General features: G+C 40.9%; 2 protein-coding genes across 2 annotated transcripts; both read right to left on the bottom strand.

The window, feature by feature from the left end:
* Positions 1-15,186: 15,186 nt before the first annotated feature.
* Positions 15,187-16,125, bottom strand: LOC311171080 (olfactory receptor 5AN6-like; the record flags this gene model as incomplete). The annotated part of the gene is made up of 1 exon (XM_084233647.1): positions 15,187-16,125. One exon carries the CDS (start codon positions 16,123-16,125, stop codon positions 15,187-15,189), a length of 939 nt encoding a protein of 312 aa, XP_084089773.1.
* Positions 16,126-22,821: 6,696 nt separating this feature from the next.
* LOC311171170 (olfactory receptor 5AN6-like) lies at positions 22,822-23,890 on the bottom strand (the record flags this gene model as incomplete). Its single annotated transcript, XM_084233832.1, has 1 exon — positions 22,822-23,890. The coding sequence occupies exon 1, from the start codon at positions 23,758-23,760 to the stop codon at positions 22,822-22,824; it is 939 nt and encodes a 312-aa protein (XP_084089958.1). The 5' UTR covers positions 23,761-23,890.
* Between the last annotated feature and the right edge of the window lie 805 nt (positions 23,891-24,695).

Genomic DNA, 24,695 nt, shown 5'->3' with positions numbered 1-24,695 from the left:
TTTATCATTTTAAAAATTTTTTTAGACAATATTTGCTTCCCCCCACCCCCTCAGATTGAGTCCCCACAGAATCTCCTTCCCCAAGGCACCTGTGCACCATCACCACAGTCCCTTGTGCTCCTCCCTCCTTCTCACCCACTCCCTCCTCCTCCCCTGCAGTATGTCTCTGGTTTATAATTGTCTGTTTTTGCTTTGTTGTGTTCTGACTGTTATTATTATTATTTTTTAAACACTGACTGGAGGTATTAAGGATCAAGGAAAGCTGGGCCAAGAAACTTTAATCTGGGGCCTCCCTGGTGGCACAGGCAGTTGAGCGCCACACTGTGAAGCTGTCCGCAGCCTCTGCAGCACGGGTTCAATCCCAGTTGGCTGGCAAGAATCCCACATGGCAAAGCAGACCTCTCCTGTCTCCCCGTGGTTCCCCTCAGCAGTGCACATCAGTCAATCTGCCTGTTCTGTTCCCTGCTCTGTCTCTTTGTATCCTCTCACCCTCGCACGCATCTGGCCTGTACCCAGGTTCTTGTATAAATAAATAAATAAATCTTTAAAAAAAGAAACTTTAATCTAAGTCATAACTTCTAAATATAAACTGGTTCGCTCCAAGTGGCCAGAGAAAAGAACAAATAGCATCATGACTGAAGAAGGTCAAGGCAGAAAAGTTATAGCTAATGTAACAGCTGCCGTGACCCACCGTGATGTACATACACGGTCATTAAAGCAGCCGGACTTCAGAAACGTGTGTCCTTTGTTCAGGAATCAGCTTGTAAAATAGGATCAAAGTCAATTTAAAACCCACGTTCACTCCTTGATTCCTTGTCTCAGATCATGTCTGAGGTAATTCAAGAAAATGGAATCGTGGATGTGGGAATTGTGGGACAGACTGAGGTCAAGTTCCAGAGACACAGTAGTCAAGACACAAACTCTAGCACCTGAAGAGAAAGTGGAGTGGGGGCGGGGCGTGGACAGAGTGCAAGTTCACTGTCCCTATAAGGAAGAATGACAACTGAGCTCGGAGAGGATATGGAATCAGAGTTTGCAGGATGGTGATTCCTGAGCCAGGCGTCCACCCACCCCATCACTAGGAGACTGCAGCCATGGAAATCAGCCTCATGTTACTTCGCTCTCCTGCATGGCTTCTCACGCCCTGGTAGTCATACGCTTTGCCCACTGGGACTGCCCATCGTTGCATCTGATAGTTTGGGACCTTATTTCTGGCCCCGGAGGACTTCATGGCCCCGCAGATGTGACCTTGGCTCTTCTTAGACATGAGTGACAGGTGTCCTGTGCTCTCCTGGTAATGAGTAGCCCTTGTCGAATCCAACTTGGGGCTCTCAGCTTCATGCTCCAAAGTTTGTCCACCAGGTCTGTGCCAGTCCTCCCACAGATACAAATCCAATGCAGGGAGAAAAGAAGACTTGCTCCAAGTGGCAAATGAATCGGTCTGAGCAGTGTCATGCTGTGAAGCGGTCTCTACGGAACACCTGTGGCCCGGGGGAACACACCCCCCTGATGCTGAGGATAGATGTGCCAACCCTGCACCTGATGCCACAGAGGCACGTCAGGAAAAAGTTTCTAAGTTTTTATTACATCATCCTAAGTTTCTATTATGAATGACCAGACTTGAAATGACTGGAAAACTACAGGGAAGAAAACAAACTGCTGAGTTTACTGGTGCAGTAGACATATAAGGAGGGGACCTTCCTTGATATGACTTCTTATGACTCAGATTCTTTGAGTGACTTATTATTTTGCCTATTTCCACATAGCAAAACTTTTTTTTCCCCCCTTTGGTCATATGTGGCCTTTATTAAGTTGAGGTATGTCCCATCTGTTCATTATTTTTTACATCATTGTTCAAACAATAGGTTTTTTTTTCAATCTTTTTTTTTCTTTTTTCTAATTTTATTTTTATATTCCCATACAATTGCACCCCCCTTATTTTGGCCCTAATCTCTTATTTCTCCCCACCCCCATAGTGTGTCTCTGGTTCATAGGTGTTTGTTGATTTTGATTTTTTCTTTCTTATAGCTATTCTTTTTCCTGGTCCCTTATTTAGGTTTTCTAGATTCCTGCTCACATAGCAAAACTTAAGATCGTTTTTAACTCAAGGAACTATAAGACACAGAGAGGACATCTGCTTCTTTCTCTTCCTGAGCTTTTTCAATGCAGCTTTAATCTCCTTGTTTCGCAGGCTGTATATGGTGGGGTTCAGCATGGGGATCACAACTCCGTAGAATATGGACCCCACCTTATTTTGGTCCTGTGAATAACCAGCGCTAGAGTGGAGATAGGAGAAGAGGCCAGAGCGGTAGAAGAGGATCACTGTGGTCAGGTGCGAGGCGCAGGTGTTGAAAGCCTTTCGCTCCTCCCTATGGCAAATGAATCTTCACGACGGTGGCAGTGATGTAGCCAGAGGAAACCACGACAAGAAGAGCTGATGTCTCCCCAATTGTGCACGCAAGAAAGTTTACTACCTGGCTGAGAAAGGTACTGTAGCAAGATAAGACTAGCAACGGTGGCAGGTCACAAAAAGAGTGGTTCCTGTCAGATGGCACACAGAAATGGAGCCAGCATATGGAGCTGGTTTGGCCCAATCCCGTGAGGAATCCTCCGGGGGACTGTAGAGCAGGGGGCTGGAGATGGCAGTGAACCGGTCCTACGCCATGGCCGCCAAGAGGCAGCGCTCAGTGGCTCCCATGGCAACTGAGTGGCACAGCCCACGAAGGGGATGGTCTTCTGCTCCTTGAAGAAGCCGCAGAGCATCTTGTGAGCTACGGAGGGGGCTGTGAGATGTCCACAAAGGACAAGTTACCAAGGAAGAAATACTTGAGGGGGTGGAGAGGCAACTCCATCTTGATCAGGGCGATGAGGCTCAGGTTTCAAGCTAGAGTCATGAGGTAGGTGCCCAGAAACAGCACAAAGAGGATCATCTGCAGCTCCGGATGCTTGGAAAATCCCAGAAGGACAAAATGGGTGGCATGCTGACCATTCCTTCCCACCGTCATGTATCTTCTCTCTGCTGCCTGCAGGGAGTTTCATGGGGCAAGGAAAATCCAGGTGGAGCAGCCATTTTGTTCTGTCATGGAATCCTAGGCTGCGGGCCACAGGAGGCAGATGCCCTGATTGGCGCCTTCTGGGAGATCATGGCACCCTGACCTGATGCCTTTGTTTATACAGAAGTGACAGACCCCAGAATAGACTGGAATTTTTGCATTGTTTAAATTATCACTTCCACTGTCAGTGTCACCACTTTACTAAAAGCCCATTATTTACAGTACTGGGATTAAATATCTTCCTTGTTTTTTATTGCTCCCCAAGTATCGTGGTTGGATTATTAAGCCGCTCAGATTTAGACTAAATGTTCTTCGTTTTAAAAGAAAATAAATATGCCAACAATTTAAATGCCCATATACAATTTTGTGTTTCTTGTCATCATAGTTTGTTCTGCCGGGGTTATATGGGTCAAGGTATAAGTTCTCCTGTCAGCAGGGGAATGAAGCACATGGAAATGTGGAGAGTTGGCAACCCCCTTTGACACTAAAGAATGGGGGTTTTACAAATATTCAAACAGAAATGTTAATGCTCATTTTGCACAAATTTTATCAACTCATCAAATACTTTGTACTGTGTGTTTGATAGAACAGCTGGCAATGGTCTGGGAGGTAATAAAACATCATCCTTCTGCTCAAAATGTTCAGCATAATGCATGGGACAGACAGAAAATTGATGCACCACTGCATACAGTGGCAGGTGTTCTTTAAGAAGCTTTGTGTGAGCTCTGGAGCAGGGACAAGGTGGCGCAGATTTCAGGGAGAACATGTTTAAGGAAAATTCCAACCACAAACAAGAGGTTAGCAGTATGAAAATCTGGTGTGTGAGAGGTGGGAGGGAGTTGGTGCAGGGAGCCTTATACTGAAGATGGGCAAAGCATTTGCAAAAAGCACAGGAGACCACAGTGGTTGAGAACAAGTTGGTGAGGCAGGAACAAAAGGTAAGTAGGGCTAAAAAAAGAGAAGTCTAGTTTTCAGAGACAGCAGGGGCACACAAAGTATGGGAGATCTTTAAAAAGTAAGCTGGAAAAGATATTTGAGTATTTCATCTCTATAATTGCATGTAGTGTATGTATGTTGCCTACACTGCATATTATCTACATATGTGTGTGTCTACTTAGATGTTTAATTTCAATCTTCTCTACAATTCTCAACTTCTGCCCCCCTTTAACTTGTTCTGTTCTTTTATATAATTTATTGTGTTGGGGGCCTCCCTGATGGCACAAGGGGTTAAGCGTCAGCACTATGAGGCAATCCGCAGCCACTGCAGCATGAGTTTGATCTCTGGCCAGGGAGCTGACCCACGTGGCACAGCAGACCTCTCCTGGCTCACCTGCTGCTCCCCTCAGCAGTGTATTTCAGTAGATCCACCTGTTCTGCTTCCCACTCTGTCTCTTGTGAATCTTCTCACCCCCCTCCCCCCGCACCTCTAGCCTACACCCTAGTTCTTGTATGCATAAATAAATAAATGCTTGAGAAAATAATTTATAGTGTTGGTTGTGTCTGTTTTTCTCCGCTAGAATGTAAACTCACTTAATCAAGGTTGGGATTTTTGAAATGTTGGTCTATTTTTCTATCCCAAACATGTAGACCAGTATCTGGCATAGAAGTAATCAAGGAATAGAATACTCAATAAATGCCATGTTAAGGAGTTAACCTTTCTCCTAAGGGCAAGAGAGAAACAAAGTTTTTGCTGAAATTTTACTTTTTCTTTGTCAACAGGTGCCTAGTTATCAACTGAGCATTTGACAATATAACCGAAAGCATAGAAAAAGATGATGGGGCAGAGATTGGAAGGGAAGACTAGAAAGCTGTTTCAAAAGACAGGAAGAAAGGGGGTGGTTTGGATTGAGACAGTAGATTCAGGAACGAAGTCTCCTCAGCTGCGGTGGCCTCACTCGGTGGCAGTGACTCAGGGAAGAGAAACCATCTGTGCAAGTACTGAGCTCTGCCCCTCTCGTTCTTGCATAACAATGCTCTTTAAAGGCCTATTTTAGCAAGAAGCACCATAGTTCTTTTTAATTTCAATCTCAAGAGTCTACTGATACCTAGTCTATTTTATTATGATTAAAAATTGTCAATTATTTGATAGGTTCACTACACTGATAACCTCATATTTTGACCAAGTATCTGGAGGTAAAGACATAGAAATATGGTATATGATCAACATTAAATTTTCTAATGAGAGTTAAAATTTCTTGAAATAATAACAATAATAATTATATATATATGTGTATATATACACACACACACGTATGTCTATAGATAGAAGTTCTTGGTAAGAGAACAGCCACTTATTTTGATCATGTTTTTGAGTTTATGCAACATTTTCACATCCATTATATTATTTGTGATCATTCAGAGCAGGGCTTTGACATCAGGCAGAGTTGGTCTCTAATCTTTACATTACTGCTCTCTAGCTGTGTGGCTTGGTCAAGCTGATCACCCTCCATTATAAACAGAGGCAATTCTAAGACTACCTAATAGACTGTGAACATTAATGGAATATGTTTTGAAGAGAGAAAGAGGTGTTTTTGTTACTTAAATGATAGACACCATAGGGATTTGAACCCAGGTCTGCATCATTCATAATCCAAAGCCTGCTGTCCCCACACCTGCTGCCTGAACCCTGGCGCATGTGCTTGAACATAGTAATAAAGGTCACAGCAACCATCCATTTTTCCTTCTTTCTTTCCTTTCCTATTTCCATTTGTAAATAGAAGAAACTTTTTAAAAACAGAATCTTCTGCAGAATTCTAGAATATAAAATAAGTAAACCAGATCCTTTGGTTATAGTCAGAAGAGTAGAGAGAGGATCAGGCATCTTACCTGCTCCAATTTCCCTTCCTATAAAGACCTTCCTAATGCTCCCATCCTGTGGTTCTAGAATTCTCAAGGCCCCATTCCCCAAGAAGGACAATGGGCAGACTCACCTATGGCTCCTTAAACTCTGTGTTTCATCCAGATGGCTAAGAATAGACCTTTGGAGCAAGAACAACACTCATCCCTGCTAGCACCTGAGGTACTAGGCTTGGTTAAGAGAAGAAATAAAATCTAGATGTAGCTACTTTAAATTGGCCTCCAAGGGAAGCACTTTCTGCAGCTTTAAAGGAAGTCTAGTCCTCTCCTAGGTACCATTGGGTTACTCTAGGTTGTGAGGTATGACAGGTCCCGAAGAGAAACTATTACCAACTTGGCTGGTGTTCAGGGCTCAGAGGTATAAAGAGGATGCCAGCGTTGGTTGGGTGGGGATGATTTCCATTGGTCATGCTTCCATTATATTCTCAATCCTTGGTCTGGTTCCAGTAAGATATCCCTAGAGACAGTGAAAGCCAAAAGTGGTTTCCAGCTTCAAATTATGTAACTATTTCAAACAACAGTAATTTCCTTTGGAAAGCACTAGGTATTTTATAAAACCTCTTCAATGTAAAGGTACTTATTGGGTAACTTCAAGGGTTGGAACCAGTACTAAGTTGGGAGGAGGAGGAGAGAGAGTGTAATATTTTATAGGAGAATGATAACACAGTCCAAAAGTAGAATGGTGCTGGGGTGGTGTGGAGATAATCCTCTGAAGAGGGACCTTATCTCCCTAAATCACATATAGTGATGTAAAGCAATGCTACTTCAATAAAAAACAAAGCACAATAACAACAACAAAAAAGGTAGAATGGATCTGGAAAATAGTAAATTCTTCACTGCTGGATATAAATAAAAAGAGTAGAGTTGACAGTGAAGGAAGTTATATTTTAAAACAGAGTCTGAATTAGATGATCTTAAAATTTAAGACTATGTACCACATCTTCTTGATCCAGTCATCTATTTTTGGGCATTTGGGTTGTTTCCAAAGCTTAGCTATTGTATACAGTGCTGGAAGGATTGGGGTCAGAATGGGGCGTTTGCAATTGTATGGGGGAATATAAAAATAAAATTTATTATTAAAAAAAATTAAGACTATGATTCTGTGAAATAAAGAGAAGAAGAGAAAAAGACAAGCAGGTATTACCCTTTTGGGTTGTGTTGTATTGGCCCTTCATTATACCTTGTTTCATAATATCCTCACAGTGGTTCCCAAGGGAAAGCATTCTTAAATGCATTTCAGATGAGAAAATGGAATTTAGGAAAAGGTCTTGTGGTAGATCACACAGGGAACTTGTGATAAACCTGGAATTGTGCTAATGTCTTCCAAAATCCAAAGTCCAAGCTCCTCTACCCCTCCTCATTCCTGTAAAGACATGAAACATGGACAGCAAAGGGGGAAATCTTGATAGATCTCATTTTTCAAAAGATTTAAATGCAGGGAGTTTAAAAGAAAAACCATATGGTGTTTGATGAGGGTCAGCTTTTCCTCATGTACATGTCTTGTTTATGTTTTATCAAATATCCAACTTGAAAAGACTCGAAGTCTATTTGTGTGTCTGAAGAGGGGTTTGCAAGGAAGAGGAGGAAGTGGGCATTGTGCAAACCCACAGGACACTGAGGATTCTCTGGAGGAGCCGTGAAAGATGGCGGCCACACCCTGTTAGTGTTGGCAGCTCTTCAACTTGCCTCCAGATGGGAAAAATCTGCTGCAGTTTCCCTTCTCCACCCCAAACCCCACCCGCTTCTCTTCCATTAGGGTCATAGTCTCCCACTGTGGAGCTAACAAAATTATACCCCTTCCTCCAATTCCTAGTCCTTGGCCTGACGCCTGCATTCTTGGGATCCTGCTCTGAGGCTTGACATGAGGGAAAGGATCACCATCACCAATGCAACAGTTTACATGCAATGGATTTCTCTACATTAAAAACATAAAAATAAAAACAAAACAAACCTCAGGTTTCTTACTCCTGTTTCAGAGTAAAAGGCTAAAGGATGGGATTCTGGACATCTGTGAAGCTTTCATTTTTTAATTTCTGCCTCTTTCTTCTCTCCCCTTTCCTCCTCCCCAAGGGAGAATTCTAGAAAAGGCTTCATTTTTCTTTGATATTTGCAGGACAAAAACATCTTCAGTGGATTCAACAAGGCCTTACAGTTCTCCACCCCAGTCCCTTTTCATGAGGTAGTTTTAACCTGATTGCTCATGGTCAGTCACAGTCTTCTACCTTGTCTTTTGTTTTCAGAAGGACAAAGTCCTATAACCTTGTCAGAAGGCCTTCCTGAAAGCCACAGATCCAATCATGTTGGATTAGTTTGTCGCTCAAGACCATGAATTAGTTTGTTGCTATTCTTTCAAAACCTGGTGGTGCCTAAATTCCTTCTCTATGTTCAAAGCCCTCACCACCCAGTGATGTTGGGTGAATGAAGCATGAAAATCAAAGAGGAAAGAAAAGTGAACACAAGGTCCTTGGATGTGGCAAGAAGGAAGGAGGGTGTGGTCTTCCCAGCATGGTTGCAATAGAAGTCTGTGGGCCCCAGATGGGCGATCTGGAGTGGGCCTGGGGGCTGTGCGTTTGAGTAGAGCCAGCTGTTGAAGAAAGTGAGATGCCAGTTTCACAGTGAAGAAAAGAGTGGAATGGAAAAGTAGGCACAGCCTCTGGCAATTTCAAGTGAAAAAATTCTCATGATTGGGGAACTGGAAACCTTTTGGAGATGGGAGGAAAGGTCATGGAAAGGAAAGCTGTGCAATGGCATTTCCTAACTGCAGCTGCACATCAGAATTGGAAAGCCAGGATCCGAGGCTGGGCCTTTAATCAAGAGAGAGACGGGGGGGGGGGAGGTTGCATGAGAACAGAGAGGCCAGTGGAACTGGGAAGTAGAAGGACCCCAGACTTAGGAAAGGAGGGGCTTATCATGGGAAGGGATGGCCAGAGAACAGGGTTATAGGACTTTGTGATGTTTCTTAAAGCTGGTGGTCTTGTCTGCCATTGTAAATAGTTATTGCGGTCCATTGAAAACAACACAAAAGGATATTTTTCTGCATCCAGAGAACATGGAGAAAGCAGTGTCTGAAATCTAGTCTCATTCTTGAATCTATAAACCAGCATGGTAAAACCTAGAAAACAGTTTCCCAAACACATGTGCTGGGCAGATGTCAGCCACAAGTTCTCTATTGTCTCCTCTTTAAAGAGATTCCAATCCTCCAACTTGGTTTGGAGTGATGGGAAGAACAGAGTCTCTTCTGGGAAGATGGATTTCTGTGGTGTCCCCTGCTGAGAGAAGCCACCCTAAGTCTTCCCTAAAGAAGGCTTTCTGAGACCGGGGGCATGTGGGGAGCCACTGTAGCTCCTGGGCCCAATGAGTTGCCCTGCACTGCACACTGAGTGGCCCCTTCAAGACCTGAAGATGATCTGATGAGACTTGGGAAAAGCACAACTCTCCTGAATTTGCTTGGTCTTAAGTATTTGTCAGAAGGACTTGTGTTCCAGCAAAAGCAGCAGCTGTGGTTGGGGGCAAGTAGCTAGTAGAGTTGGAGGCCATGAAAGTTCACTGGGGAAGGCTGTGCAGCTGGATTCCAGATGGCGGGAAAGGCTTTGTCCACAAGAGGCTCCACAAAACATGGAAGATGCTGGTTTGGAGAAGTGAGAGTGGATGAAACAGCTCTAGTGTATCAAGTTCATGTGGCTGAATCATTAATTAGTCTTGAAAATTTTCAAATTAGTCTTGAAATTACGTTTAACTTCATATCCACTCGTATTCCACAGCCCAACAATGTTTGGCATCAAATGGAGGCCTGATGACTATTTCCCAATTCAAACATGACAACATTTTTACAAAGAAACATGAAAAAAAATGAATATCTTCATCAGAATATTAGCTGCAAATAGCTGTGGCAGATAGAACAATGGAGGGGGTGGGGTAGAGCAAGGGGTACCAAAGAGTTGCCTCTCTGCATAGCCTATTTATTTTATCTTTGATTGAGATCCCAAGAAATTACTCTTCACCTGTTGGCCACTGATGAGTTTGGTGATCGGTTTAATAGCACCCACACATGACTCGGAGTGACCTATTGCTCATCCATTTTTTACTCTTCTCTAGACAAAATTGCAAGGTTAACAATGCAGGAAATATTTCTGTATTGACTTCACTTCACTGAAATGCTGATTTCAATTTTCTATCTGCCTTTCAAGTCAATACTTATTTCGTCCTTGATGTATTGGGGTAACTGGAAAGAAAAGTCAGATGCTTTCCTGGTTAATGGTGCTCCACATTCCCTGGTTGCACAATGTCTTGACCTTTCCCCTTCCCAGTGAAAGGTTCTGGGCACCCCCTCCCCACCCAGGTCATGGGATTTGGCAACCACATCTCAGGCCTTACCACTCACCATAAGTGGGAAACTACTGATTACTTCTAAAATGTTGATCTTTAAAATTTCCCTTTACCAAAACTTCCTGTTTTTCTACTCTGCCACTCTCAGTGAATTTGTTCTTGGTTTGTATGACTTCTTGCTCCTCAGACTCTCCCCAGTTCATGAGTCTGTCACCTTGGCTCAAAGGGATTCTTCCACCACCACTGACCATTTTCTTCTTTGTACAGTAATATTTCCACACTTAGGTTGCTGGCATCAGCTGTTTAAACATGGCCTCCAATCCTACAAAGACATTCACTGATGTACAAAATCCTTCCTTGACTTGTTTTTCCATATCACTTTCCCCACAGTCATCCTAAGGAAACTGCTCTAGATGCCCTCAACTGGATATGGCTTCTCCCTCTTGTGAACTCTCATAGTTTGTACTTGTTGCTCTTCGTGGTTTCCATCACTTTTTGACTCAGGTAATATGTGTCTCCTTGTATTATTTCTATTTGAGGTCTCTTAGGTTTAACTTCTTATTCATTCATGTTCCCATAGGCTAGCACAGTGTTTGGCATCAAATGGAGGCTTGGTGAATATTTCCTGATTCAAATATGACATTTCTACCAAGAAACATAAAAAAAAAAAATGACTATGCTCATCAGGATATTAGCTGCAAAGTTTTGAGGAAATAGTTTACAGATGATGCAATGATGATCTTAGTTAACATGCAATGATACTAGTTTCTATTGTTGCATAACAAAGCATACGCCCAACAGCTTGAAACAATAGACATTATCTCCCAGTGCTGGAGGTCAGAAATCTGGGTTCTTTGCTAACTGCCTTCCTCCTGAACCAGGTTAGAGAGGATATTGAGGTTGCCGAGCTCTACTTACAACTTCTTACCAAACGTCACCTCTTGTTGTGTCCTGTGAAGTAGGGAGGAAGAGGTTTTAATGTACCATATTTGCAGATGAGAAGTAATAAGTTGAAATATTAGAGAGTGCCTATTACTTCGTTCAAGGAAAAATTTTATTTTCGTGTGTGTGTGTCTGTATGATGAAATTTTTTTTTATTTATTTTGGTTAATTGTTTTGGGGTAAGGTTGGTTTACAACACTGTATATGATTCAGATGATAGGTTCACACTTTCTCAGAGATATGTCACAATACCACACCTACCACCAAGGCACACATAGTCCTTTAACTTAATCCACTGGGCCTCCTCCTCTGTAAGAATTCTAAATTTTGTAGTCAGATTTCAAGGGTATGTTGCTGTTTGTTTTTATTCTGACCTTTTTTTTTTTTATTTTAGTTCTAGTTCACATATGAGTGAAATCATCTGGTGGTATCTGTTCTTCTCCTTGAGACTTATTTTCCTTAGAATAACCCCCTCCAGTTCCATCCATGTTGTACAAATTGCAAGAACTCATCATTTTTATAAAGATTTATTTATTTGTGCATACAAGAACTGGGGGTACAGGCCAGAGGTGTGGGGATTGAGAAGACACACCAGAGACAGAGTGGGCAACAGAACAGGCAGAACGACCGAAGTACACTGCTGAGGGGAGCAGCAGGGGAGTCAGGAGAGGTCTGCTGCACATGTGGGTTGCTCCCTGGCCAGGGGGAATCAAACTCATGCTGCAGAGGCTGCAGATTTCTTCATAGTGTGGTGCTTAAGGCCTTGCGCCACCAGGGAGGCCCCAAGAACTCATCATTTTTTATCACTGAGTAGTATCACATTGCATTGTGTACAATTACCATTTATTTTTTTTTCCTTAATTTTTTTCTAATTATACTTCATTTTAAACTAACGGGATGAAATCAAGATGAATATTGAATTTTAACATACTTATGCTTCCTCCTCCATAGGATTTTTTTTTATTTTTTATCAAGGTTAAGGAAAGATTTTCTTATAGTAATAGTATTTCTGTCCTTCTCTAAAGACAAAATAGACTCAGAGGTGGTGAATCTTCAGGATGAGGAAAGGTATAGCTCCTGGGTCCATGGAGTTAGCTTCTAAAACAAGCACATCAAGACATCTAAAAAGAGAATCCCAGCTGAAATGGCAGCTTTGGGGACCAAAACATCTTATCTGGAGTAGAGGGAGGTTGGTGACATTCTGTGCCCTTGGGCCATGCTGTGGGCAGCACACCTTGTCCCTCATTCATTTGCTGGGTCACTTCTGCAAGTGTGAGCTGAGCTTCCTTCTTCTCATTGTAAGATGAGGGGCTCAGCATCAGCTTTCACCAAGACTAAAAGCTCATGTATAGAAACACACAAGTCAGTATTCTTGGGGTCGACTCTAACACTCTACACAGGTTACTTTCTCAGTTACTATAGTTTCTTGGGATGTGCCTCCCTCTACTGGTAAATGAAATTCTAACAAGATTTAACCTCATGGTGTTTCATTGTAATTATCTATCTATCTATCTATCTATCTATCTATCTATCTATCTATCTATCTATCTATCTATCTATCTATCTGATTATCCCATTTTATATGCCACCTCATGGGTTAATTTAGCATTTCAAAATAAAAACATTTTATACATCATTGACAATCAGAAAAAAATAAAAATAAATAAATTCACAATAACAAGAAAAACTTAAATGGTGAATAAATATCACAAAAGTCTCCCTTTGTTTTGCTGGAAATCACTGAATCTTTTTGAAGACAATCATATAAAGAAATAGACATTGGTTTCGAGTAAGAACATCCACTGCAAAAAGATTCTGTTTTCCTCCAAATAACTTAGAGATTCAACAAAATAAGGCTAAGACCTTAGAAAAGGAAGGAAAATCTACTTTCATTTAAAAAAAGCCAGGGATAGAGGATGAATATTACATGACTACATTACCCAAAAATATCAAAGCTCACATCAGAAGGTGTCACCTCATTTTTTCTTCACTTGCCCCCTGATTCATGCTGAACTTTCACCCAAAAGGATCAGATGTGCCAAAGGGACTAGGTCATTTTTACAAAGTTTGCACAGATACAGTATATCCCCACCGAGCCTGGTGTGACTCACTGGAGACAGATGGGTGAGCTTGGTAGAGCTTGGTAGCTCTTCAAACATAAGAGCAAGTCGGGTGTGAGAATCCATATGCTTAGAAGATTGACGGTGAATCTGGGGACCCCCTCTGGCCAGGTTCCAACTTAAAAATTAGCTACTAGTCTACTCTGGCATAGTTATTAGGGGAAAGCAGGAAGCATGGCACCCAGGAGTGGGCAGCCTTATTTTAAATTAAAAATAAGAGAGAGAAATGACCATTTTAAGGAAACCTATGGTGAATCTCTTTACTTCTACTTCTTACCAAAGGGGCTGCCCCTTTCCTCCTCTTTAATTCCTCCTCCGACTCAGTTCTGCCCCAAGAACATGGGATTATCCAGTAATATGTCTTGTTGGTGAGTGTCTTGTTGGTGAGTGATACACTCTAGACCCTGCTAGAGCATAATGCAGTGGGAGGGGTTTCTGGGAGCGTGGCAATACCAACCAATCACTGCTCTACCCGACTGAGTGCTGGCTTGTGCCCACATCAGACCAGGGCATCTGTCTCTTCTGCAAGAAGGCCCTTCACATTCTGGAAAGTGTCTTGGAGTTAGCCGCCCTCTTCTGTTGGTGTAAAGAAGAGCAGCTTCTTTCCTATTTACTTGATGATGACTTTATAAATTACAAGGCACAGAGATGGCTGAGTGATGTTTAACAAATGATGTTTTATAAATGTTTAATAAATGTTTAATAAATTCAAAACAATAAAATTTTAAACACATTTTCTTAGAAACTGTCATTTCCACGGGTCACTTTCTTTGTCTCTTTCATTTCCACATGCCTAAAGAATAGCAGTTACAGAAATGGTGCCTTCCCAAGAATGTTACCTAGGACTAGATACTTCCCAGTCTCTTTCTTTTTTTAAAAAATTTGTATTGAGCCATCCTTCACCTATTATAAAATTGATTCTCTGGAAATGTGCTGTTCAGTGGTGTTTAGGATAGTCATGAGTTTTGCAACCATTACCACAATTAAGAATATTTTCACCAAAAGAAACGCTAGACCCTAAGGGGTCATTCCCCATCCTTTGCACACCTCAGCCTTAGGCAACCGCTGACCTGCTTTCTGTCTCTGCAGAGGTTCTTAAGCTGAAGATCTCAAGTTAATGAAATCATATAGTGTCCAGTCCTTTGTGACTGAGTCACTAAGCATGTTCTCAGGGCTCATCTGTGCTACAGCCTGTGTACTTTGTTTCTTTTTTATGGCAAATACTGTATGAATATGCCAGACCTTTTCATTTTGACCCCCCCATTCTTCACATGCAGAGCTCCCCGCTCTTTCTGGGGGAGATTTATTCTGTGTTTTCCCATGACTATTTCCAGCTGTAGTGTTCTCTTTGTTGAAAATTCCAATGTCTGAAGATTTTTCATATCTCTTTACAAGGATTATTTTTTCCTTAATGATACTATGGGGACCTGACCTCACAGGGAGATGTGCGATTTTATTTAGTATAAACTGTGTTCTTTTGTCCTTGAATCTAATCTGTGGGAATTCGTGCTTATTGACACTGAGGACAAAGTCCTCTGGGAGTTGCTTGAGATGTGGTGTTGATGAGGTGTTTGAGAAAGATGTCTGCAGTGTGAAGCTCTGAAAGACTATGTTATGGTCCAACACTGAGGCACTAAAGGCTTATATTAGTACAATAATGACACATTAACAGCTTTGTGAGGTCACTGCTGGTGTAAGAAAGTCAACTGCCAAGACACAAAGAAACCACGGGATTTGCATGATCCTAAACCAAGCCTGGATTAAGACAGGCCTCACTTGCAGTTCTGCCAGGGCATCTGCAAGGATGAATAAGGTTAAATGTATTTCACTTGCTTAGTTTAGCCTAGAAACTTCCAGTCACTGGGGTCACTAGCCCACCAGACACTTAATTAGCTGTGACAATGGGAAAATGTCCTCTTCTTACACCTCTTCAAGGCGTCTTTGATTTCCTTGTTCCTCAGACTGTAGATCAATGGGTTCAGCATGGGGACCACCATTGTATAGAAGATTGAGAACATCTTGTCAGAACCCAGATTGCTGGGGTGCATATAGACAGAGAGTGCTGATCCAAAGAAAAAGGTCACTGCCGTCAGGTGAGAAGCACACGTACTGAACGTCTTGGACCTGCCTTCAGCTGAGCTGATTCTCAGGATGGTGGCAACAATATAAAAGTAAGATATCACGATGACTAAGACAGATACCAGAGCAAAGATCACTGTTAACACATACTTCATGACTTGGAGGGAAAAGGTTTCAGAGCAGGCTAGAGCTAATAATTGAGGCATGTCACAGAAAAAATGGTTGATGACATTGGGGCCACAGAAATCAAGCTGAAGTAAAGCACACAGTTGGATTGTTGCTCCAAAGAGACCAGATATATAGGATCCAACCACCATCTGCACACAGAGAGTGGGAGACATGATGGCAGCATAGAGCAGAGGATTGCAAATGGCGGCATAGCGATCATAAGCCATGGCTGCTAGGAAACAGCACTCAGTCAGACCCAGGATGCCGAGGAAGAAGTATTGCACAATACACCCCATAAAGGAGATGGTTGTCTGCTTCTGGAAGAATTCTGAGAGCATTTTAGGGACTGTGCAGGTAACATAGCACAAATCTAAGAAGGATAAGTTGCTGAGGAAAAAGTACATGGGTGTATGTAGGTGGGAGTCCATTCTAATCACAGTGATGAGGCTCAGGTTCCAGATCACTGCCAAGAGGTAAAGGCCCATGAAAACTATGAAGAGAGTAATTTTGAGCTTGGGGAAATCTGAGAAACCTAAAAGGATGAATTTGGTGACTGTTGTACTGTTCCTTCCTCCAGCCATTGTCTTGCAATTTCTTCAATCTGCAGAAACATCCTGAGCTAATTATTAATTATTTAAGTTCATGCAAATTATTTGTTTTGAGCAAAGTTTCACGTTTTGGAATAAAAACTTAATCCATAGGTATGGATAATTTTTTAAAACAATATAAACAATTATAAAAGCAATTTTGAAAATCATTGGGATTCCTATTTCCCAACTACTCTTAATATTTGGGAATTTATTTTTGCACCCATGCAATTGTGTACACACACTCACACACAAACACACGCACACACACAGATGTAGCCTATTTGTTTTCTAAAAATTGTTACCCATTTACACAAATACCAAGATTTTTATGACAATATCCCTTGGCATCCCATTATCAACACTGCCTGGAATTATTTAGATTTAATCTTGACACTCTCTCTGGTAAAATATGATTTCATTATTTCCTTATTTGCACTTACTTTACTGACTTGCTCACATATATTTTTCCCCATTTGTCGAGAACATTGTTTATTATTTGTTGTTGGAGCTTTTTACATAGCAGGTATCATAACTCTTTTCCTTCATAGATCTTGCTAAATCTTTTCCAAGCTTGTTATTTATTATCAATATTCTTTATCTGTATTTTGCTATACAGATTTCCTTATTGTTAGGTAGTCAACTTACTGTGACATTTTTGGTTCCTAATCTGGCATATTGAAAAATATTTCTTGACACAATTTCACAGACTCTTTCCCACATTTTCATATTTACCTTTTCAATTTTTGGAAGATTTTTGCACATATTGTCACTTGTCCACAGTTAATTATGTGATTTCTGCCTGGATTAAAGTCACTTCTATGAGGAAGATATTTCATCTGCTCAATTTTTAATCTGTCAGGTATGTGTCATCATTCCGATCTTATATAACATTTCATAATTGCTTACATTACGATTTGCCAATAAATTGTTAGGCGGCACACTCTAATCTTTATTTTCCATGACTACATTTTGCTTCAAACTCAAATACACAATAAACACAAGGCAAAATAATAAAATGAATTGTGATATAGTAATGTTCCTACCATATAAAATTCACTAGACCTTTTAATCAAAAAACCATCATAGGTCATCTAATCCTAAAGCTCAGCAAATAGAAGCCTGATCTATTTCCCCAATATTTAAAATATTTTAAAGCATGCTACTTTCTTAAATATTTATCATGCCTCCTTTTGACAACAGGTAATAAAAATGTTCATAGCTTTTGATGCAATAACTTTTTAAGAAATGTCCTTCTAGGGGCCTCCCCGGTGGCCCAGCGGTTGAGCATTGGGTTGTGAAGCTGCCCACAGCCACTGCAGGGCAGGTTTGAACCCCAGCCCGCGGGCGAGAGTCCCACATGGCATGCAGACCTCTGCTGACCCCCACTGCTCCCCTTAACAGTGTATTTCATTGCTCTGCTCCCTGGTCTGGCTCTGGTGAATTCTCTCACCCTCCTGTGCTTCTAACGTACATAGTGCGTGTATAAATAAATAAATAAAACTTAAATAAAAAAGTCCTTCTAGGAAACATTCTCAATATTTTTATAAAATATTTTTCTGCCACTTTATGATACAATGATTACATGCATTTTAAACTAATAAAATGTGGTCAATAATATTATCAATAAATTGAGAATTGTTATTTTGAATATGAAAATTTCGTGTGGTTATCAACACATTGTTTTTCTACTCTCACTCTTTATAATTTGGTAAGTTTGGAAGTCTTGTTCTCTCTGGGTGTCTATCTAGTATCAAATGCCTCCAGTAAAAAATTACCAGCATTTCAGAAAGCTACATAGGATTAATGAAAACATTTTGGAACTGTGAAGCCATTTTTCTAAAAACTCAAGAAAACTCGTCTATTCAGGATCAACAATCAAGCAAATTAAGTGGATGGTATCACCGAAGACTACTTTTTTTTAGTAAAATATTTTATTTAATATAATGCTTACATTATTTTTCATTTTTGCATAATGTATGCATTTTCATTTTGGTTATATTCCCCATACAATTCCCACCCCCTTTTTCTGACCCTAATCCCTCTTTTCCTCCCACCCCCCAACACTGTAGTGTGTGTCTGGTCTATAGTTGCTGAAGACTACTTTTTAATTGACTAGGTCATTTTATGGTTAAGCTCAGGCACAATCCTCAACAATTCACACAATCTCATTCACACATCTCATTATTCTCACACAATCGGCCATGTTTGTCTTAATATACGTAAGGAGAAACTGAGGCACAAGGCGAGCACCGACCTTGTCAGAGATCAGGCAGGTGAGTGACAGGCCTAGATTTTTAACCCAGTTTAGTAACTTCAAAATTCCTACACTGAACATAATACTAAGTGAATGGCAACTAGAGTAGAAAATATTGATTGAATCATATTAAATTAGTTCATTATTTCTTAATAAACTCAGCTCTGGATAATCAATCTTTTGACAGCATGAGCCTGGTGGGGGCGGATATTGACATAGTAAATGAAATCACACAGGGTCACAACCTATTGTGCATAAAATGTACAAAGTAAGATTATTTTGGAATCTGAAATCACCCCGAACTCTCCTTACAATAGCAAGCTCCTGAATTCAAACTATCACTCTCTTAACTTTACACCTTTGTTTTCGTTACAATTCTTTACTGGGGTAATATTCTACTTCCCACCAGAAAAGACCTGAGCTTTGCTCGTGTCTGCAGCACCGGGAGAAGACAGGAGGAGGGTGGAGGGACCAGGCTAAGTGGAAGAGGGAGGTTCCTTCTCAGGAGTCCAGGTGATCAAGAGCCATTGCGACGCCATCTTGGGCCTCCTTGGACCACAAACCTCAGACAGATGTGGAAGGAGGTCGGGAATAAGGGACACTGATGGCTGTGGACTCCATGGGAGTGCGGGAATTCTGGGCACATCCCCTGGCCCCCCAGTGCTCCAGGGTCATCCTGTGCTCCAGGCACCCAGGAAAGTGATGGAACACTTACGTTCAGCCATCTTTAAAGCCTTCCTCTGGGAGGACCTTTTACCTCCAAATTCTGCTTTGGCTGCTCAGTGCCCAGTCAGCCGTGAGAAGAGAGAGCCTGCACCTGCAGTTCACTTAAATGCCTCCTTGGGATCCGAGGTGAAGCGAGGAGAGTTAATTACCCTGTCCAGGTAATTGTCCTCTAGTGTAATGACAGCAGGAACATGTAAGAGATTTCCCCTGCTGATTTCCACTTTCACTTCAACTTTAGAAAAAATTTAAAATATTTATTTATTTATCCATGCAAATGCTGTGGTATAGGCCAGAGATGCCGGGGTGAGAGGATTCCCCAGAGACATGTGGGGAAAAAACAGGCAGATTAACCAAAGTATATACTGCTCGGGGGAGCAGCAGGGGAGACAGGAGAGGTCTGCTGCGCCATGTGGCTTGCCCCCTGGCCAGTTGGGTATGGAACTGGTGCTGCAGAGTCTGTGGATTGCTTCATAGTGTGGTGCTTAACCCCTTGAGCCAGCAGGGAGGCCCCAAGAACTCATCATTTTTTATCATTGACTAGTATCACATTGCATTGTGTATAATTACCACTTTTATTTGCTTTAAAATTTATTTTATTATACTTCATTTTAAACTAAGGGAATGAAATTAAGATGAATATTGAATTTTACCATACATCCTTATGCTTCCTCCTCCATAGGATTTTTTTTTAAATATTTCATCAAGGTTAAGGAAAGATTTTCTTATAATGTTTCTGTCCTTCTCTAAAGACAAAATGTACTCAGAGGTGGTGAATCTTTAGGATGAGGAAAGGTATAGCTCCTGGGTCCATGGAGTTAGCCTCTAAAACAAGCACATCAAGACATCTAAAAAGAGAATCCCAGCTGAAATGGCAGCTTTGGGGACCAAAACATCTTATTTGGAGTAAGGGAGGGTGGTGACATTCTGTGCCCTTGGGCCATGCTGCGGGCAGCACACCTTGTCCTCATTCATTTGCTGGGGCACTTCTGCAACTGTGAGCTGAGCTTCCTTCTTCTCATGGTAAGATGAGGGGTTCAGCATCAGCTTTCACCAAGACTAAATGCTCAGGTATAGAAATGCACAAGTCAGTATCCTTACCTTCACTAGTCAGAATCTAACACTCTACACAGGTTACTTTCTCAGTTATATTAGAGTCTTGGGATGTGCCTCCCTCTACTGGTTAATGAAATTCTAACAAGATTTAACTTTTGGTGCTTCATTGTAATTATCTATTTATCTATCTTTCTATCTATCTATCTATCTATCTATCTATCTATCTATCTATCTATCTATCTATCTGATTATCCCATTTTATATTTTATATGCCACCTCATGGGGTAATTTAGCATTTCAAAATAAAAACATTTTATACATCATTGACAATCAGAAAAAAATAATGAATTTACAATAACAAGAAAAACTTAAATGGTAAAGAATAAATATCACAAAAGTCTCCCCTTGTTTTGCTGGAAATCACTGAATCTTTTTGAAGACAATCATATAAAGAAATAGACATTGGTTTCGAGTAAGAACATCCACTGCAAAAAGATTCTGTTTTCCTCCAAATAACTTAGAGATTCAACAAAATAAGGCTAAGACCTTAGAAAAGGAAGGAAAGTCTAATTTCATTTTAAAAAAGCCAGGGATAGAGGATGAATATTACATGACTACATTACCCAAAAATATCAAAGCTCACATCAGGAGGTGTCACCTCATTTTTTCTTCACTTGCCCCCTGATTCATGCTGAACTTTTACCCAAAAGGATCAGATGTGCCAAAGGGACTAGGTCATTTTTACAAAGTTTGCACAGATACAGTATATCCCCACCGAGTCTGGTATGACTCACTGGAGACAGATGGGTGAGCTTGGTAGAGCTTGGTAGCTCTTCAAACATAAGAGCAAGTCGGGTGTGAGAATCCATATGCTTAGAAGATTGACGGTGAATCTGGGGTCCCCCTCTGGCCAGGTTACAACTTAAAAATTAGCTACTAGTCTACTCTGGCATAGTTATTAGGGGAAAGCAGGAAGTGTGGCACCCAGGAGTGGTCAGCCTTATTTTAAATTAAAAATAAGAGAGAGAAATGACCATTTTAAGGAAACCTATGGTGAATCTCTTTATTTCTACTTCTTTCCAAAGGGGCTGCCCCTTTACTTCTCTTCATTTCCTCCTTCGGCTCAGTTCTGTCTCAGAACAAGAAGTTATCAGTAATGTGTCTTGCTGGTGAGTGATACATCCATCTCTCCAGACCCTGCCCGAGTGTAAAGCGATGGGGAAAGGTTGCTGGGAGCCTGGCAGTACCAGCCAATCATTGCTCTACGGTACTGAGTGTTGAGCTAATGCGCACACCAGACAAGGGCATCTGACTCTTCTGCAAGAAGACTCTTCATGTTCTTAAAAGCGTCTTGGAGTTAGCGCGCCCTCTTCTGTTGGTGTAAAGAAGAGCAGCTTCTTTCCTATTTACTTGATGATGACTTTATAAATTACAAGGCACAGAGATGGCTCAGTGATTAATTTTTAATAAATTCAAAATAAGAAAAATTTAAACACATTTTCTTAGACACTGTCATTTCCACGGGTCACTTTCTTTGTCTCTTTCATTTCCACATGCCTAAAGAACAGCAGTTACAGAAATGGTGCCTTCCCAAGAATGTTACCTAGGACTAGATACTTCTCAGTCTCTTTCTTTTTAAGAAAAAATTGTATTGAGCCATCCTTCACCTATTATAAAATTGATTCTCTGGAAATGTGCTGTTCAGTGGTGTTTAGGATAGTCATGAGTTTTGCAACCATTACCACAATGAAGAATATTTTCACCAAAAAAAACTCTAGACCCTAAGGGGCCATTCCCCATCCTTTGCACACCTCAGCCTTAGGCAACTGCTGACCTGCTTCTGTCTCTGCAGAGGTTCTTAAGCTGAAGTTCTCAAGTTAATGGAATCATATAGTGTCCAGTCCTTTGTGACTGAGTCACTAAGCATGTTCTCAGGGCTCATCTGTGCTACAGCCTGTGTAGGTACTTTGTTTCTTTTTTATGGAAAATACTGTATTAATATGCCAGACCTTTTCCTTTTGACCCCCCATTCTTCACATGCAGAGCTCCCCGCTCTTTCTGGGGGAGATTTATTCTGTGTTTTCCCATGACTATTTCCAGCTGTAGTGTTCTCTTTGTTGAAAATTCCAACGTCTGAAGATTTTTCATATCTCTTTACAAGGATTATTTTTTCCTTAATGATTCTATGGGGACCTGACCTCACAGGGAGATGTGTGATTTTATTTTAGTATAAACTCTGTTCTTTTGTCCTTGAATCTAATCTGGGAATTCGTGCTTATTGACACTGAGGACAAAGTCCTCTGGGAGTTGCTTGAGATGTGGTGTTGATGAGGTGTTTGAGAAAGATGTCTGCAGTGTGAAGCTCTGAAAGACTATGGTATGGTCCAACACTGAGGCACTAAAGGCTTATATTAGTATAATAATGACACATTAACAGCTTTGTGAGGTCACTGCTGGTATAAGAAAGTCAACTGCCAAGACACAAAGAAACCACGGGATTTGCAAGATCCTAAACCAAGCCTGGATTAAGACAGGCCTCACTTGCAGTTCTGCCAGGGCATCTGCAAGGATGAATAAGGTTAAATGTATTTCACTTGCTTAGTTTAGCCTAGAGACTTCCAGTCACTGGGGTCACTAGCCCACCAGACACTTAATTAGCTGTGACAATGGGAAAATGTCCCTTTCTTACACCTCTTCAAGGCATCTTTGATTTCTTTGTTCCTCAGACTGTAGATCAATGGGTTCAGCATGGGGACCACCATTGTATAGAAGATTGAGAACATCTTGTCAGAGCGCAGAGTGCTGGGGTGCATGTAGACAAAGAGTGCTGATCCAAAGAAAAAGGTCACTGCCGTCAGGTGAGAAGCACACGTACTGAACGTCTTGGACCTGCCTTCAGCTGAGCTGATTCTCAGGATGGTGGCAACAATAAAAACGTAAGATATCACGATGACTAAGACAGATACCAGAGCAAAGATCACTGTTAACACATACTTCATGACTTGGAGGGAAAAGGTTTCAGAGCAGGCTAGAGCTAATAATTGAGGCATGTCACAGAAAAAATGGTTGATGACATTGGGGCCACAGAAATCAAGCTGAAGTAAAGCATACAGTTGGATTGTTGCTCCAAAGAGACCAGATATATAGGATCCAACCACCATCTGCACACAGAGACTGGGAGACATGATGGCAGCATAGAGGAGAGGATTGCAAATGGCGGCATAGCGATCATAAGCCATGGCCGCTAGGAAACAGCACTCAGTCAGACCCAGGATGGCGAGGAAGAAGTATTGCACAATACACCCCATAAGGGAGATGGTTGTCTGCTTCTTGAAGAATTCTGAGAGCATTTTAGGGACTGTGCAGGTAACATAGCACAAATCTAAGAAGGATAAGTTGCTGAGGAAAAAGTACATGGGTGTATGTAGGTCGGAGTCCATCCTAATCACGGTAATGAGGCTCAGGTTCCAGATCACTGCCAAGAGGTAAAGGCCCATGAAAACTATGAAGAGAGTAATTTTGAGCTTGGGGAAATCTGAGAAACCTAAAAGGATGAATTTGGTGACTGTTGTACTGTTCCTTCCTCCAGCCATTGTCTTGCAATTTCTTCAATCTGCAGAAACAGCCTGAGCTAATTATTAAATATTTAAGTTCATGCAAATTATTTGTTTTGAACAAGGTTTCACGTTTGAAACAAAAACTTAATCCATAGGTATGGATAATTTTTTAAAACAATATAAACAATTATAAAAGCAATTTTGAAAATCATTGGGATTCCTATTTGCCAACTACTCTTAATATTTGGGAGTTTATTTTTGCACCCATGCAATTGTGTACACACACTCACACACAAACACACACACACACAGATGTAGCCAATTTATTTTTAAAAATTGGTACCAATTTACACAAATACCAAGATTTTTATGACAATATCCCTTGTCATCCCGTTATCAGCACTGCCTGGAATTATTTAGATTTAATCTTGACAATCTTGCAGGTAAAAATATCATTGAATTATTTCCTTATTTGCACTTACTTTACTGACTTGCTCACATATATTTTTCCCCATTTGTCGAGAACATTGTTTATTATTTGTTGTTGGAGCTTTTTACATAGCAGGTATCATAACTCTTCTCCTTCATAGATCTTGCTAATCTTTTCCAAGCTTGTTATTTATTATCATTATTCTTTATCTGTATTTTTGCTATACAGATTTCCTTTATTGTTAGGTAGTCAACTTACTGTGACATGTTTGGTTCCTAATCTGGCATACTCAAAAAGATTTCTTGACACAATTTCACAGACTCTTTCCTACATTTTCATATTAACTTATTTGAATGTTAACCTATATGAATATTTCATATTCATACTAACATATTCAATTTTTGGAGCATTTTTGCACATATTGTCACTTGTCCACAGTTAATTATGTGATTTCTGCCTGGATTAAAGTCACTTCTATGATGAAGATATTTCATCTGCTCAATTTTTAATCTGTCAGGCATGTGTCATCTCTCTGATCTTA

This window comes from Talpa europaea, assembly GCF_964194135.1.
Source record: "Talpa europaea genome assembly, chromosome: 1".
In the NCBI taxonomy this organism is placed as follows: Eukaryota; Metazoa; Chordata; class Mammalia; order Eulipotyphla; family Talpidae; genus Talpa; species Talpa europaea.
This window is presented reverse-complemented; position numbering and strand designations above follow the sequence as displayed.